This window comes from Hemiscyllium ocellatum, chromosome 22 (genome assembly GCF_020745735.1).
Source record: "Hemiscyllium ocellatum isolate sHemOce1 chromosome 22, sHemOce1.pat.X.cur, whole genome shotgun sequence".
NCBI classification, from domain to species: Eukaryota; Metazoa; Chordata; class Chondrichthyes; order Orectolobiformes; family Hemiscylliidae; genus Hemiscyllium; species Hemiscyllium ocellatum.
In genome coordinates this window covers 12,462,685-12,480,586 of record NC_083422.1, presented here as the reverse complement: position 1 = coordinate 12,480,586, position 17,902 = coordinate 12,462,685, and the positions used below count along the sequence as shown (strand labels likewise).

The following is a 17,902-nucleotide window of genomic DNA, read 5'->3' as shown; positions in this document are numbered from 1 at the left end:
TTAGGAATGAGGCCTGATGAAGACCTTATGCCTGAAACATTGATTCTCCTGCTCCTCGGATGCTGCCTGACCTGCTGTGCTTTTCCAGCACCACACTCTTCAACTCTCATTTCCAGCGCCAGCAGTCTTCACTTTGTCCTAAACTTAACAATGTAGCTCTGAATTGACCTTCAACTCTAACATTGTAAACCACAACGGCATAATATCACATCCATGACATCATCTAATTCCTACCTTAATAACACTGCCATTCAAACTCCAAAATTTTAATCTCCTCTAGGCTCAATTTATTCAAGTTCCCCTGCTCATGCCCCATCAATTGGAGGAGCTTCCAAGAAATATTGCCACACCTGATGTCAGCACTATCCAGGATTTTAGAAAGGCTTTTGATGAAGTCTCAATGGTCATTTGGCCAGGTTCCAGCATTGGGAAAAATGAGCAAATGTGATCCAGAATTGGTTTTGCTTTTAATGACTAGATGATTTATGCGCATATCTGGAGGTCTCAGTACTTGGCGCCCTTCTTTTCATAGTATAATGATTTGGATGCTAAATGTAAAGGGCATGATCAAAACTTTTGAAGATTGTACAAAAATTGGCTACTTTTTGATCATGATGAAGCAAGTTATGAACTGCAGAATCTATGAATGGACTGTTCAGGTGGACAGAAATATTGCAATTAAAATTCAAACTAGAGAATGTGAGCTAATTAATTTGGGAAGAACAAATAAAGCAAGGCAAACACAAAAATGTGTAGGGTACTGAGAAGTTCAGAAGGACCGATAGACTTTGGAGTGCCTGTTCACAGATCCCTGATGCAGATGATACATAATTAATCTACTGTCTTTTATTACTCTAGGCATAAGACAAAGGGAATTATGTTAGAACTGTGTAAAACAGTTTTACAGGCCACTTGATACAGTCCTAGTCACTGACAGAAAGACATAATTACATTGGAGAGATGACAGAAGGAATTTACAAGGATGCTGACAGGACTGGAGAATTAGCTACGAAGTAAACGATGAATAATACTGTATTGTTTTAAAATAGATGAAGTTGAGGGAGCTTTAACTGAGGTGTATGGAAAAGGTTGAGATAGAGTAGCTTGGAAGGATATAGTTTACAGAGCAGAGAGGTAAGTATAGGCAAGATGGTTTTAAAATAATTGGTCAGGAAATTAGAAGGGAGATTGCTACTTTGAATAGGTTATATACTTAGATAAGCACTTTAAATACCATAACCTACAACCCCAGATATTGAGGAATCTGAGATTAAATTGGATACATTTTCTTAATCATCATAAGCAGCATGGAATAAATAGCCTTCTAACAATTCCAATAAGTTCTGAGGAAAGATCACTCAACCCGAAACATTAACAGAGCTTCTCCAGCAACTTCTGTTTTTGTTCCTACCAATGCCATCTGTTTTCAGTTTTCTGCCATTGTCATTATGTAGGTTGGTTTAATTTTAAATATCAAAGTGGAGAAAATTAAGTTAATGCCCAGTGAAAACAATGCTGGTCATGGTGAGTACAGTATAACGTACATCCAATATCACTGCAATAAAGAAGCACAAGAAAGAGTTGCTGACTGAAGAAGAGATTATCTTCAATTATTTGGCAAAATTTCCCTTTGTCACATGAAAAGTAATAATGCAGTGTGCCACACAGCTGGGATGTGCAGCCTTATGGATGGTGGACAAGGTTTGGGGAGTGAGGAACAGAGCTACCTGGCTGCAGGATTCCTAGCCTTTAATGTGAACTTGTAGCTACAGTTTTGATATGTCTACTTCAATCAGTTTCTGGACAATGGTAACACCCAGGATGTTGACACCAGAGTATTCAGTGATGGTAACATTACTGGACGTCAAGGAGCGATGTTTAGATTCTCGCTTGGTGGAAATAGTCGGTGCCTGACACTGTATGACACAAATGCTACTTGCCAATTATCACTCCAAGTGTGGGCATTGTCCAGATCTTGCTGCATTTTGATATGGACTGCTTCAGTATCCGATGAATTGCAAATTGTGCTGAACATTGTTGACTGCACAATGAACATCCCTGCTTTTAATTTTATGTTAGAAGGATTTGGAGATGCCAGTGTTGGACTGGTGTGTACAAAGTTAAAAATCACATAACACCAGGTTATAGTCCAATGGGTACTAGCCTTCAGAGCGCTGCACCTGATGAAGGAACAGAGCTCCGAACCTGTTAGACTATAACTTGGTAATGTGTGAATGTTAGAAAGAAGCTGTGTAGGGCCTTATATCTCAGGAAAGATGAACTGGCTCTGGAGTGTGTTCAGAGGAGCTTTACAGGAATGGTTACCCAGATATGAAAAGCTTAACACGCGAGGAGAGTTTGAGGACACTGGATCTATACTTGCTGGAGTTTAGAAGGATGAACAGGGACCTAAGTGAAACATGTAGATTACTCAATGGCCTGGACAGGGTAGATGTTGTGAAGATGCTTCCATTGGTAGGAGAGATGAGGATCCAAGGGCATAGCCCTTGAGTAAAGAGAATGCCTTTTAGGATTGGGATTAAAAAGAAACTTCTTCAGCCTAAGAGTGGTAAGCCTGTGGAATTCATTCCCGCAGAAAGTTGTGGAGGCCAGGTCATTGAGAATATTTAAGACTGAGATAGATAGGTTCCTCAGTATCAAGGGGATCAAGGGTTACAGAGAAAGAGGGAGATTGGTGTTGAGAAATTTATCAGCCATAATTGAATGGTGGAATAGACCCGATGGGATGAAACACTTAATTTCTGTTCCTATGTCTAATGGTCTTAACTGTCTTCTGACAGAATATCATTGTGCCATAACCTCTGGTAGGTTTATCCTGATGAGACAGAATGTTGGTTTGATGATGGCTGGGACATTGTCTGTAAGATATGATTCCATAAGCATGAGAATGTTGCTTGTCTGATCTATGAAACAGTTCTCTCAATTTGGTCCTTGTATCCAGATGATTTTAAGGATGACTATGCAATTTTGATAAGGCTGAGTTTGCCACTATTTTTCTTCATTGCCCTACTTAACATTGGTGGTCCACCAGGTTTAATTCCTTTGGGAACTTTTAACAGCTTTAGTACTTAAATGGTTGACTAGGCCATTTTAGGAGTTAGTTAAGAGTCAACCATATTGTTGTGGGTTTAAGTCACATATAGGCCAAGATTACAGTGGTGCTGGAAAAGCACAGCAGGTCAGGCAGCATCCAAGGAGCAGGAAAATTGATGGTTTGGGCAAGGGCTCCTGCTTGAAATGTTAATTTTCCTGCTCCTTGAATGCTGCCTGACCTGCCGTGCTTTTCCAGCACCACTCTAAACTTGACTCTGATCTCCAGCATCTGCAGTCCTCAGTTTTGTCTTACATATAGGCCAGACCAGCTAAGGACAACAGAGTAATTTAAACCAAAATATTGCAGATTCTGGAAATCTGAAATAAAAACAGAGAATGCTGGAGAAACTCAGCAGGCTTGGCAGCATCATGGCGTGAGAAACAGTATTAACATTTCAAACACAGTTTGACTTTTCTTTAGAATAGAAAAGACAGTAGAATTCCTCCCCTAAAAGATACTAGTGAACTAGATGTTTTTTTAATGACAATCAACAATGTTAGTACTGAACGGTTTCATGGAACTACAAACACTACAGGACAGTTCTGTTGGCATTAAAGCTAATATTTAACACTGTAGCAACACCAGAACAACAAATCATCTGGTCATTTGTCTCACCGTTGTTTAATATACACAAATTCACTATCTTTTCTTTATGTTACATCAGGAACTGTATCTGCGAAGTATGTTATTGACAATAAAGCATTTTGGGATTGTCTGAGGATATAAAAAATATTGTAATAAGTTCTTTATTTCTCGTACTGACAAACTAAGTGATTGCCCTATGTTTATTATGGAAATCAGTTGTCAGCTGAGTGCTGCAAAGATGTATACATTCAATGTCTACTTAATAAAAATGCAATGTCTGATACATGAAATTTCAGGTTAAAAATATTTTCTATACTCCAGAATGTTTATGTTAATCATTGGGGTTTCAGCCACTATTTTTAGATATGAACATAAAGGATACATTGCTGAGGACTCATCATCTTGCCTGAATAAACTGTGCTATTTTCAGAGTTCTTGCTATTCAATTCATTCACATTCAATAAGCATGCTTTTCACATGATTGACTGACAATTCTGTTGTTGAAAATTTGAGTGATAATATTACTTTCGATTCTGTGTAGGAAGGCATATAGACAAAGGATGTTGTAAATCTGAAGTTTAAGTCGTATCTAGATTTTTGATCTATATGCGGTTTTTCAAAGTAAATGTCAGGAATATTTCTCAATTTTTTGAGCAGATATCTGATTTTTAAGTTTATACATTCGATAATGAAGGTGGTGCTTCATATGTTTTGGCAACAGCTCTTGTGAGAATGAAAATTCTTCATTAATGTCCACTGTGCTTTTTCCATCTCCAAAAATGCCACAAGTAAGCATTGATGCACAGCCTTTCTCTTTAGAAAGCAACAAAGACTTGGCAAGCAACAGCAGCTTATGATCACAGCCCATACCTGCACTGTAATAGTTGTTGACTGCATGCAGTTGACAAGCTGTAAAAACCCTGTTGAGCTTGCAGGAGCTAGTTAATCAGGTATGCATAGCTTCCTGACAAGGATGATGTTTTATTTTGTTTACAATATGTACCACTGCTTTAGCTATAATGCACAATAGGTACTGGCCATTGTCCTTAACAATGTTTTGTGTCTCACTCAACTTTGGAGATAGATAATGCAAATTTGGATCAACAAAATATTAAGTGACGAACACCACATCTAAATTACATTTTATTTCCTTTACTTGTGGTCTCTAATTTATAATGCATGTGGTACTCATCAAAATGTTGCACATTCAAATGCTGTGTGATTTGTTTATTTGTTAAAGTCCAGTAGTTATTAATTGACTAAATAATATGGTCGCTATAATGCTTACCTATCCCCTGATTGGAAATGAACAGATAATATAATGTCTCATCAACCTTGCACATGTAAATTACTGTGGTGGATGAACAAAACATTGGCAAAGAATATTATCCATAAGAAATGACAAAAGGTCAGTTCATCCAAATAATAGTAGCCACTATTATTAAAATTTAATATAATAATAAATAAATAATAGGTTGTTGCTACTGCCTTTCTTATCAACATATTTAATTTATTTGTGGTCCTCTGGAAGCTATAATTTCTATTAAGTATTCACACCAATTACATTTAGATTTATTGTATTCACTGTAGATATTGTTTTAAAAAGTAAGTAAATGGATGATTCATGCAACACACAAGGGAGCCATTTATGCTATCATGTCCATTGCCAGCTCTTTGAAAGAATTAACAAAATGGTTCAACTCTCTTGCTCTTTCTCACACCCCTGCAAATTATTTTGCTTTCCAAAGGTTAACAAAATTCCCTTCTCAAAATTCATACTGATTGTTTTTCCAATCATACCAGCCCCTGTCGTCTGGTTAGGTATTGTATTTTCACTACATACAATAGTTACAGTTTTGTTAGTAGATATCATCTTTGGGGTCTTGTCCTGATAGGGTCTTGTGCTGTAATAGTTTCATCTGGATCAATACGTCTGAGTTCAAGTCCTGCCTGTCACAGAAGTGTGTCATCACATCGCTGAACAGGGCGATTCAAAATTTTGTTTTGTCTTCCTGTTCTTGCACAATTTTGTGACTGAGTTTCCTGTTAACGCTTTATTAGTTTTCTGAAATTAATGCCACCTTTTCTTGAAAGAACACCATTCTGTTGTTCAAAATAAGCATTTAAATGAGATAAGATCAAAAATACATATTTCACCAAACGCTGATAATTTTACTAAATGAAAACCAAAAGAACTGTGGATGCTTTATATCAGAACCAAAACCACAAATTGCTGGAAAAGCTCAGCGAGTCTGGCAGCATGCGTGGACAGAAATCAGAGTTAACGTTTCGGTTCTGAGGAAGGCTTATTCAAACCAAAACATTAACTCTGATTTCTCTCCACAGATGCTGCCAGACCTGCTGAGCTTTTCAGCAGTTGCTGATAGCTTTACATTGAATTGCCTTTTTTATTTGGTAATGGCTTATGTAATTTTTATTTAAAAGGCTCAGAGTGTCCTAAACGCTTGGGCTTAGGTGTATTTGCTCAGGTCTGTGAATGACAGATTTAGATTAGATCTGGTCCCTCAGCCCAACTAGTCCACACAGACCTTACAAAGAGTAATCCACCCAGATCCATTCCCGTATCCTATATTTATCCCTGACTAATGCACCTAACACTATGAACGATTTTAGCATGGGCAATTCACCTGACCTGAACATCTTTGGATTGTGGGAGGAAACCCACGCAGACACAGGGAGAATGTGCAAACTCCACGCAGGCAGTTGCCCGAGGCAGGAATTGAACACGCGTCCCTGCCACTGTGAGGCAGCAGTGCTAACCACTGAACCACCATGCTGATAGGGTTTCATTCTAGGGTCCGCATCCTACTACTGGGATAAGAACGTGGCCTGAGAATGTGGAAATACCTTAAGGGAGAGCATCAAGATGTATACAATTAAAAGGTCACCTCTTGGACATTTGTTCGACTGAGGTTGACAGACTGGATCCACAACTATAAGCCTTGAGGCAGTCTTCCCAGTTTACCAGGAGAGATGGATATCACTAAAGTATTTGGGGGAAGAATTGGGTGCCCTCTGAAGTGACACCCTCCAAAGGCAGCTGAAAGTTCACTATTAGATGTAAATGCTGCTGTCAGGTCAGCACACAGAGAGGGGATTGCAGGCACAATTATTTCCTTCAGGCTACAGGGGAAAAGGAAGTAAAACAAGGCGTTACTGTACTCTGACCTGCTACTTCCATCCAGTCAACTGGGACGGTGGCATAGGAGATAGGTACAACGTGAGGTGGTGAGGGTGGTTCTGTTGTTTTTAAAATCCAGATGATATGTGTCTCAGTGGATACTTTAATTAACCTAATCTGAAATTGATAGTTGGGTATTCACCACCCCCTGCCCTGTTCAAAACAGGCTGGAGGTAGGAACATGCTGCGAGAGAAAATAGCTGCCTGTCTGCATCTGAAACCCTTCCCTTCACAGGAACAAAGTGCATTCTTCCATTTGCTGAATTAATGTGATGCAGGCTGAACAGGCCAATTGTTTAATTTCCCAGGATGCATCACCTCTGTTCAAACAGCTGTACCAATGCAAAGCTTTCCCTAGTCACTTTGTTTTAAATGATTTTGGTTTTAAAAAAAGAATAATTTCAAAGTCTCGGAGGTAAAAATTGTGCTTCAAACTGAAAGACTGGGTATGTACTTGAAAGAGAACTGAACAGATAACCGGCTCTGCCAATTTGTAGATTTTGTTTTATAATCAGAACACTATAATGAATTCAATGAAAGAAAGATGGTGATGGTGTGTGCGCGTGTACCTCTTTGTGTATCTGTGCAAGAGACAGCCTCTTTGCTAATAATAATTCAATTCACCAATAAAGCAATTTTACACTTAGAAGACAACTAATTATACTCTTTGTGTCTTGCTGACATTAATTTCAGTGCTGATTTTGAACACCGGTGAGAAAAATAAACATACCTACATCAATGAAAAGATACAGGGCTGGTTGAAAAAAAAACATGTGATTCACTAATCTCTTTAGGATTGCAAATCTTACCCCTTTACCTGACTTGACCTATACTTGACTCTAGATTCACAGCAGTGTGCCTTCAAAATTGCAAGTCACTCAGCTGAACCAAACTGCGACAGTAAAATAGAAAAGTAATAAGACCAGCAGAACACTCAGCATTGACACAGGCACCAGAAATGTCAAACCTCTCCTGCCCAGTCTTCTGCAAAGCCTTCCATTCTCACTTCTAGGAATGCGCCAAAATTGAGAAAGCTGATACACAGACTAGTTAAGCAAGAAAAATACCCAGAGAATTTTAAATTACAGCCAATGTCCTAGATTCCCCCATCATCATCTTTAGGTTTATCCTGTTTCACTGGCAAAACAGATCCACCAGAGCACTCTCAACTATTGAGTCCAGACCCCATCAAGCTTTCTGACATAAAGTCAAACATGGGAAAGAAAATTATCCCCTATTGCCCTCCTTTCAAATGCTGAAGCAGTACTTCACCATATTGAACACTGCTTGGAAGAAGTATTGAGGACTGGCAAGGTCACAGAATGAACTTTGGGTATGGGAATTTGATGTCCATCATACAAACTGGCTCAATGGCAAACTACTGAAGTCCCCACCATCACAAATTCCAGTCTTCAGACAATTCTACTCTGCTGAAGGCATAGCAAAAAAAATTACTGACCCAGACAACTGCAAAGCTGTAGTTCTGAAGACTATGTTTCTGGACTAGTTATATATTGAGCTAAGATGTTACAGTACAACTACAACAGTAGCGTCTATTCCATAAAGTAGACATTTTCCCAGGTATCTCCTATCCAAAAAAGCAGGACAAATCCAACTTACAACTACTGCCTCATTCATTTTTTGTCAGTTACAAGCCAAGTGATGGAAAGTGCTACCTACAGTCTAAAATCATTTATTCACCTCAATCCCTGCTTCCATAAACTTATTGGGTTCCACTTGGGCCACTCAACTCCTGATCTTATTATAACCTTGATGTGGAGTCAATGTTGGTCTGGGGTGGACAAAGTTAAAAATCACACAGCACCAGGTTATAGTCCAACAGGTTTATTTGGAAGCACAAGCTTTCAGAGCGCTGTTCCTTCATCAGGTGTTTGTGGAGTACAAGATAATTTCTTTTGTTATAAAGTCTCTATCTTGTGATCATGCACTCCACAACCACCTGATGAAGGAGCAGCCTACCAAAAGCTAGTGCTTTCAAATAAACCTGTTGGACTATAACCTGATGTTGAGTATTACAACCTTGAAACAAAGATGGCTAAGAGAGCTGAATTTAATTGTTGAGGTAAGAGTAATCTCATCCCATTGACATTATCCTTAGCTGATTCTCGAATTTTCGTAGCTATTTCATATGTCACCCTTTCAAGCACTATGTTGAACTCAATCATGCAATGTTTGACAAACAATCATGTACCATTAGGCAGTTCAATAAATCTTGCCCTTTACTTAACCTTTAACTGCTCCAGGCAACTTAGTATCTTTTTGACTTGTGTTAGTGTGCCCATCTTGATCTTTATAAGTGTTAAAATTCTTCAATAAAACCACTTTGCTTTTACTGTACGCTTGACTAACCTGAACAAGTTAACATTTCACAGTTGCTACCATTGAGTCTAATAAACAATTCCCACTACAGTCTTAAATCCTTATCTTTCTTTATTTTACCCATGCCTCTACATCATACTTACCTCTCGTAAATCCTCATTTATCATCAAAAGGATTTTATTCTTAATCAGTCAGGCTACTCCTCCCCTCCACAACTTCTCCTATCTTTCCCATGAACATTATAATCTAGTATATTTACAACCAAATCCTGAATATTTTTCAGTCATGTCTGAGTAATCCGATTATATTTATGATTGTAATTCATTCCACGTGTTCCATATACTCTGCGTGTTTGTACTAAGAATGATTTTGAACCATATGCCCCAATGTATCCTTCAATTCTAATATTTTAATCACACATTTCCCGTTTCTCCCTATCAGTTTAATTCTTTTATATCTTTCAATTTTGTCTTTACATGCAGCACCTGAAGCACTGTTTCTGACGATTGCTTTGGTCTCTCACCTTTTTGATTAATCTGGAACTATAATTTATATTTTCAACCTGAGCCTCCACAAAGCACCATCATCTCAAATTTACTACTTTAAAATTCTTGTTACGGGTCGTTCTGCTATGACATGACAGTTGTATTCCTCTGCAACCTTGTGTTATAGAAAATGGCTCTATCGAAAATCGCGCTGTAGAAGATCGCTAATAGAAAATCACTATAACTGTTCAGTAGAAAGTTCATGTTATCCAATCAATGTCTACAATTGGTCAATTGCATTATAACCAATTTGTGCTGACAAAATGAGTGTTATAGCACAACGAACTGTACCATTCTTCTATGAAACTGGTCCGATCCCAATTGAGGAGCAGTTCATTCTAATTGTATAGTTCCTTCCTGTTTTAATATTGTTGGGCCACTCACCTTTCCCAAAACATTCCTTGAGACACATGTTCATTTCTCTGAGTTGCTTTTCATGGCACCAATTTGAACAGGTTTGAGCAATAATCCAGAGATTATGATCCTTAAAGCCCTGTCCTTTTACTTAGCCTCCAGTTCCTGATACTGCAATCTAACTTGTCCACTAGACAACCAGATTAATGCAGAAACTGCTGGAGAAACTCAGCAGGTCTGGCAGCATCTGTGTGAAGAAAGCAGAGTTAACAATTTCAGGTCATCTGACTCTTCATTGTTGCTCACTATCTAGCATCCACAGTTATTTGTTTATTAAATCAAATTATTACACCAGGTCCAAATGCCAAATTTTATTTCCTTCAGACAGATCCATGTAGTATGTGAAATGTCTCAGTTTGATACCATCAATTTCTGTGTTTCTCATTTTCTGTCTCACCGGTTCCTTTTAGTCTGCACACTATGAGTTACACCTCCCCCAATCTGAAGATGTGATGCACCACAAAGCTGTGACTGCAGCATGACGAAAGCTGTGTTGATACTGCTACCGCTCCCTATGCATTGGAGGGTTGCCAAGTGACCCTCCATCTGAATGGATCAAAGCTGGAGAGTTTTGTGATAGAGACATAAAAATAAATTGAAATCACTTGGAACAGTCGCACTGTCCTACATTGTTCCAACGAGACATGCAACCTGTTCATTCATTTTCAATATAACTACACAGTATATAACCAGGTTATAGGGTTCTTTCTTTCTTTTTACGCATTAATTTGCACTAAACAACGATAAAATAATCTAACTACTGCCTCAAACCTACACATAACAACACAATTATGGTGATAAAAGAAAAAATAAAACCAAAAGCAGCACCTCATTTGTTCCAAGTGCAGAAGTCTCACTTAGACAATGTACCAATTGCAGTATTCTTCTAATAATGGGCTACTTTCACAGTCAAAGTTGATTTGGTTTAAGTACTTTATAGTTTTTCGCTTTTTAATTCTTCAGTGGACTCTGGGCATCACTGGGCCAATATTTATTGCCCATCTCTAGTTGCCCTTGAGAAGGTGGTGGTGAGCTGCTTTCTTCAATCGCTGGCAGTCCCTGTGTTGTAAGTCCACCCGAATGTCATGAGGAAGGAATTCCAGTAGTTTGACCCAGTGACACTGAAAGATCAACATTGTTCGAATGAAGGATGGGGAGTGGCTTGGGGGTAAATTTGCAGGTGATAGTATTCCCATGTAACATTTGTCCATGTCATTTCAGATGGTAGAGGTCATAGGTTTGGAAGATACTTCCTAAAGAAACCTCAGTGAATTCCTGCAGTGCACATGCTGCAAGACCGTGTCATTGATGGAGGGAATAATTATTATTGTGAATGTAATGCCATACAAATGGGCTGCTTTCTATCCTATTAATTTTGGCTTATTTACTTAGTTGAAAACATTTTTATGAATCTTGGGCATGAATTAACTGAAAATAGAACGCCATAGTATTGAATTATATTTCAAGATCATCATGCATTATCAAGAATTAATGTTAATATCACTGAGTAATCAAGTAAATGACAGCATCAAAACAAACAAAACATATTGCTTATTTAAATGGTAAACAGTAATAATTGACAAATCAAACATGAAAGCATGTCAAAACTGAGGAAATGGGACTAATTCAGGGCTCATATAAGGTGGAAATTATTACTGATCAACTCAGTTGATCAAGTAAATTCATTATCATATGACATGTTAAACAGAATACTGCAATAGTGCTGGCAAATTATCCTCGAAATTCAACTGTGCACTGCTCGTCTGACAGGTGTTAAATGACTTTCTATGCCAGGAAGGATGCGCATGTTCAGTATAAGCTGTCACAAATAAAGATAAACAGGAGTATTCAGATCCTCACTGGTATTGACCCTGTTGCTAATTCAACTACAAGTCAACTATAACAAGTACAAGTCCATTTTCTTGATGTTGATGATCACTTATTTGAACGCCATCTATGAAACTGGGTTCCCCTGAATGAAGGTGGCACCGTGTGACCTGAAAGGAAGCCTTTTAAGGATGCATTCTAAAACCAAGAAAGTTACTGTTTAAAATACTATTACCTGATAGGAAGGAGGTCACTCAGCCCATTAAATCTGCACCAGCCCTTGAAGAACCATCCCACCCAGACTGAGTCCCCAGTCTAACCCACCTAGCCTGTGCATCCCTGAACAATATGGGGTAATTTAGCATGATCAATCCATCTAACCTGCACATCATTGGACTGTAGGAGGAAACCCATGCTGACACAGGGAGAATGTATAAACCCAACACAAGCAATTGCCCAAGGATAGAATTGAACCTGTGTTCCTGGTGTTGAGAGACAGTTGTACTAACCACTAAGCCACTGTGTTGCACCTGAAAGTGGAGCTGGCAATTCCTAAATACATCATATTAAGGGCACACAGGACCTTTATTGGGGACCACCTTGGACCCAGTTCTTTGTATGATCACATATGGCAATTTGCACCCCACCCCCAACGCTCTCCCCAGTGCTTCACTCACAACAACAAAAACCCTGCAAAATATTTATTAATGCGCCTGCCAGGCATTCACAACCCCCAATGAATCAATCAACTTGGGCCGGTCTTTTCAGGTGATGAGATTGTTCCCCATGCAGCTGTATTTCCAGGACTTATAGATTCTTTTCTTAAAATAGAGCACCAAAGAAGAAGATCAAGTTTAACAGCAGTAAACATCAGTATGACCTCTTTTTACATCTGACAACTGAAGCACATGAAGAAATTTATCTGCGCATAGAAGGTAATAAACTGCAGCTGGTTGGGCACATCTTTTTTAATACCCAAGTCCAAATCACATTCTTCTCAGCTAAATAACCTGATAAACTGGAAGGATTATTCCTCTACGCTTTCTAACTTGGGAAAAAAGCTGATAAATCTGGAAGGTATCTACATTACAATCTTGTATTGAAAGATGTAGCTTCTCTAATGTCATCAAAAAGACTGTTTCTGGTTGTTTATATACCTGAAACAACATAAGCTGCTCCTTGGTATATTCTGGAGAGCTCCTGACATATGGTGGTATATATTATTGAACATCAGCTGTTCTAGAGGACTATGGCTTTCCTTAAACTCTGCTTTTATGGAAAATAAGGTTGACATATTACACTCTTCCATGTACGGTACTCCTTTGGAAGTATTGTTGAGCACTCTTTTCTAAAGAATAGTACAAGAGCAGCTTTACTAGAAGCGGCTTATAATGAATAATGTGTATCACACCTGAAGCCAGATTTTGAAGAAAAAGGTGCCAGACTTCAAATTAATTTTACCACAATTCGTATCAAACGTATTATTAATATTTCTATAATGCATGATTGATGGACCATCACAGAGTGACAACACACATCAAAGAATCCCTACAGTTTGGAAGCAGGCCAACTATCAAGTCCACACCAACAAGTATCCCACTCAGACTCACCCCCTTACAACCCTGCATTTCTCATGGCTAATCCACCTAGCCTACACATCCTTGGACACTCCAGAGCAACTTAGCATGGCCAACCACCAAACGGCTGAACTGTGGGAGGAAACCAGAATGCACACATAGACAGCCCGAAACTCCAAACAGACTGAGGGTGGAATCGAACCCAGATCCCTTGCGCTGTGATGAAGCAGTGCTAACTATTGAGCTACCATGTTGCCTTGTGCTATATAATCCTTTACTAAACAAAAACAATTTCATACAGAGAGGAAATAGGACTTAGGAATAGGAGGTGATTATTCAAGATCATGAAGCTAATCTACTTGGGGTCTCAGATCAATTTTCCCATCTGCTTCCTCAACACTTGCCTCACCTGTCTACCAAAAATCCAACTCAGCTTTCAATAAATTTTAAGACGCAGCCTCCACTACTATCTGATGTAGAGAATTCTTCACTCTAATAACCCTCGCAGAAAAAATAAAAATCTCATAGCTGTCTCAAAAGGGAGACCTCTTAAACTATGTCTCTTAGTTATAGTGTCTCCGAGAAGAGGAAACATACTTTGGGCATCTACCCTATCAAATGGTCAGCAAGGACTGGTTGGGCTGAAGGGTCTGTTTCTGTGCTGCATGACTCAATTAAGGCATTTTAAGGTTGAAATGAAAATCAGAAGTAAAAAAAAACACAAAAGTATCATGAATTGACCCGAAGACTTGGTACAGCTCAGGAGCTGTAAAATTAACAGACAACTCAGGGAAAACACTGTGACTTCAAGTGCAAATAACTTGTTGTGAAAAAAATTAAGTACAAAAAGTATAAGAGATACAAACAGGCAACAATCAAATGGTCTGTTAAAACTGCTCAACAATTCAATATAATCATAATCGACCTTGAGCATCGACTTTATTTTCCATCACCTTGATTTCCTGAGAGGCCAGAAGTCTATCAACTATGGACCACCAAGAAAGCAGAGATACAGTCGGTTCTGCAATTATCCCACTAAGTCTGCCAAAACTGAACATTTACATTGGCATTGTTGACATGAATGTAGAACAACAAAAGGATCATAAGTAAAAACTTGAAAGGATGGAAAGTATACACAAAATGCTCTTGTTCAAAATAACCTTGAATTGATTTGAACAATGACTGCACATTGTATTAAATGAACTTCATTTGCAATACAGCAGTTTTATATCGATTACCTGTATGACAGATTCTCCAGGCTTCATGTCAGTGTAAACATTCACTTTGTAAGAAATGTTTTGAAAAATCGGAGTGTTGTCATTTGCATCGATCACAAAGACATTGACAGTGACTGAAGTACTTTCTTGAACACCATCAGAAGCAGTCATCTTCAAGAAATAAATAAAGAAATCCATTAGTTGAGTATTCCAACATCAGCTGGGAAAAACACCCACAAATTGTTCTTTTTAAAACAGCTGTCACTTTATGTACATAAATGTAACACAACAGCAATCACATTCCACTGAATACTATCAAAGTGAATACAGTCAAAACCAATTTACTGTTTGGTTAGATGAAAAGAGAAAAAAACAGCATCCAGTCTTCAATGACTATTTAGATCAGCTGTCTGTTGAATCATTTACAATGTGGTCTGAGTCAAGGCCTTATGTGAAGTGGAGGCCAGATGCCAGTCAGACTGGATTGGGAGGACTGTTATGCTGAACTTTTTAATTTTTAATTTTTCAAATATTTTTATTACTATGAACTATAACGATGGACTTCTTATTTCTTTACTTTTCTAACTTTTCTTTCCTTAAGAATTTGTATTTAATGATCTGCACCTAGGTACCTTTGTACTTAAGGTGGTGTCAGAAATGGAGACTGTAAACTTTTCACTGTACTCATTTGAGTACATGACAATGAAACTAATTCAAATTTCCATTCAAGTAACTTATTGTACAGTACGATGTGTATACAAAAAATACGCAGTATACCGTAAAAGTGTAATTTTGCTGACGTTCCCGGTCAACAGGCTCATGTAAAGTCAGATAGCGAGTTATACCAAAAGGGGTGACAGTAAACGCTGTAACAAAGTCGCTCAGCAAAATTCGCAGCTTTGGGTCTTTTGTCTGGAGGGAAGCAAAGTGAACAGGAATTAAAGTGAAAATCGGACATGTTATTTCTCTTAGAAAGTTTTACATTCTGATTATTAAAATTGAAATGCACAACATTAACTGAATATTATATTCACACAACTAATTGTGTCACATGATTTTGCACCTCTGGTTTGCTGTGCAGCAATTAATCTTCAGCTATTGTTATCAACCTTGTTTCTTTCTTGTCCAATTCTTTAATATGAGTGTTTTACCCTGATAAAGCAAACATAATGAGCAACAGCATGGGAAAGAAAGACTTGAGTTGAGATATTTCAGTGTATAGCTTCCATGAGATGTGTTCATAATCAGTTGCAAGTTACTGATTGTAAAGTTAAGTAAGTCATTTCCAACAACATATTGATCAGAATAAATAAGCAGATTTAACACTATTGGAGGCAATTTCCTAGGTTTTGATAGTCAACCACTAAGGTACACAGATCTATAAGTTCCCTTTGCTTCTCTTTGGTCAAATTAGTCACTGAAGGCATCGTAATGAGAGATAATACTTTGGGTGAGGGAAAACAATACTCAGACAGAGTTATAATTCCTCACTATTATTTGAAATGGAAACATGGATGCGTGGAAGTTCAGTTAGGGCAGGATTCGGCTTGATTTTGAATGCTGAATGGTCAACTGATGACATCAAGACTTAGATACGAATGAAGATTAATAAAAAGTGACAGAAAGCAATTAGTGCCTACAGAACAGTCAAGTGAACACGACTTTCAATAGAACGAAGATTGGCAGGAAATTGGTCCCTAGAAAAATAGAATTTAAAACAAAACATGCCTGGTGAATTTGCTGCAATTTGCTTGTTTCACAGAAGTAGCATGATGATTATGCCAAGTCTACTAACTGCTCAGTTACAAATACTGCTTAAGAGCCAGGCATGGAAAGCAATAATTCCAATCTAACTGATTCTTACAAACAAGTATTATTAATTTAATGGTGTACAGACAGGAATTTAAATAATTTTTTTTAACAAGCTGTTCATTAACTAGTTACAGAGTTCTGGACATCCTTTGAAAAGAGACCAGAATAATTATTCTGAAAGATACTACATAATCAGAGCAAAAGAATTGGTCTCTATAAATCCGATTATACATCCTAAACAAACGTTTAGAGCGAACAAGACGGATTCAAATGCACAGCACTTGAAAGCACATCAAGCTCTCAACCAATTTAGCAACTATAAACATTGCTCCAATTATCTGCCATTTCACTTCTGCTGAAGGTAGTGTTTCACCTTGGGGAACAATTCCTTGACCGTTCTCAATTGGTAAGCAACCATCTCGTGTGTGTCAGCGTAAATAGTGCCTGTCAATGGGAAACTCAATCATGGAAAGTGTAAAAGCGTGTCTTGTTTTATCCTCATCTTGAAATATTGCAAGTTTCGAGGACCACTGATCACAATATACAGAAGAAACTGTGTTCTACTTTTTCTTTGCTTCTCCTGAAAGACACCATGGCTATTTTGGTTCACCACAGTTCACCTCACCCTCCAGAGGTGTTCAAGAATTGGACTGACATTATCTAGGTAATTGGTATCCCTGACATACAACAAATTGACTCATGCAATATTGAAAGCAAACTAATATTTTGAAGGAACAATTCATATCCTATGAAGTGAGTTGCACTTTTACTTCATGTTCCACTATTTCACATTTAGTTTTTTTGAAATTTTTCACTCTGATTCATGAGGACAATTCAAAGGAAATACCATTTGAAAGGGAAATCCAATAATTATACTTTATGGAAGGAGAGAGCCAATTGGTTGACAAATGGACTCTAATTAATAGAGCATTGCCATGGAAAGCATACCCATTAATAAACAAAGCCCTGTATATTAACTCCCAACACAGTGATCAACGTTAGAAATGATTCACTTCATGTGAAATTGCATAGGAATCCCATCAGTCACCTGGAGATAGTAGCTGCCAGTTCCAGGGAGAAGCTGCCAGTTCCACATGCCAATCATCAGATGGGTACGGTGATTGACCCTGAAATCAAGACAAGTCCTGTCCAGCAAGAGCTGCTGACCAATCAGACAAGGCTGTGATTGCTAGCTAAAGATTTACCCCTTGTGTCTTGGGGAAGCAAGGACAGAGGTAAATGATGAATGTGTGGATAGGTCAGAAACA

General features: G+C 38.1%; 1 protein-coding gene across 1 annotated transcript in view; it reads right to left on the bottom strand.

The window, feature by feature from the left end:
- The window catches only part of pcdh15b (protocadherin-related 15b), a 642,771-nt gene that overhangs the window by 378,038 nt on the left and 246,831 nt on the right, over positions 1-17,902 (bottom strand). The window contains exons 12-13 of the mRNA XM_060841768.1: positions 15,600-15,734; positions 14,844-14,993 (exon numbers count right to left, since the gene is read on the bottom strand). Of these exons, the coding sequence (XP_060697751.1) occupies positions 14,844-14,993; positions 15,600-15,734 (285 nt within the window). The remainder of the gene's footprint in view (positions 1-14,843; positions 14,994-15,599; positions 15,735-17,902) is intronic.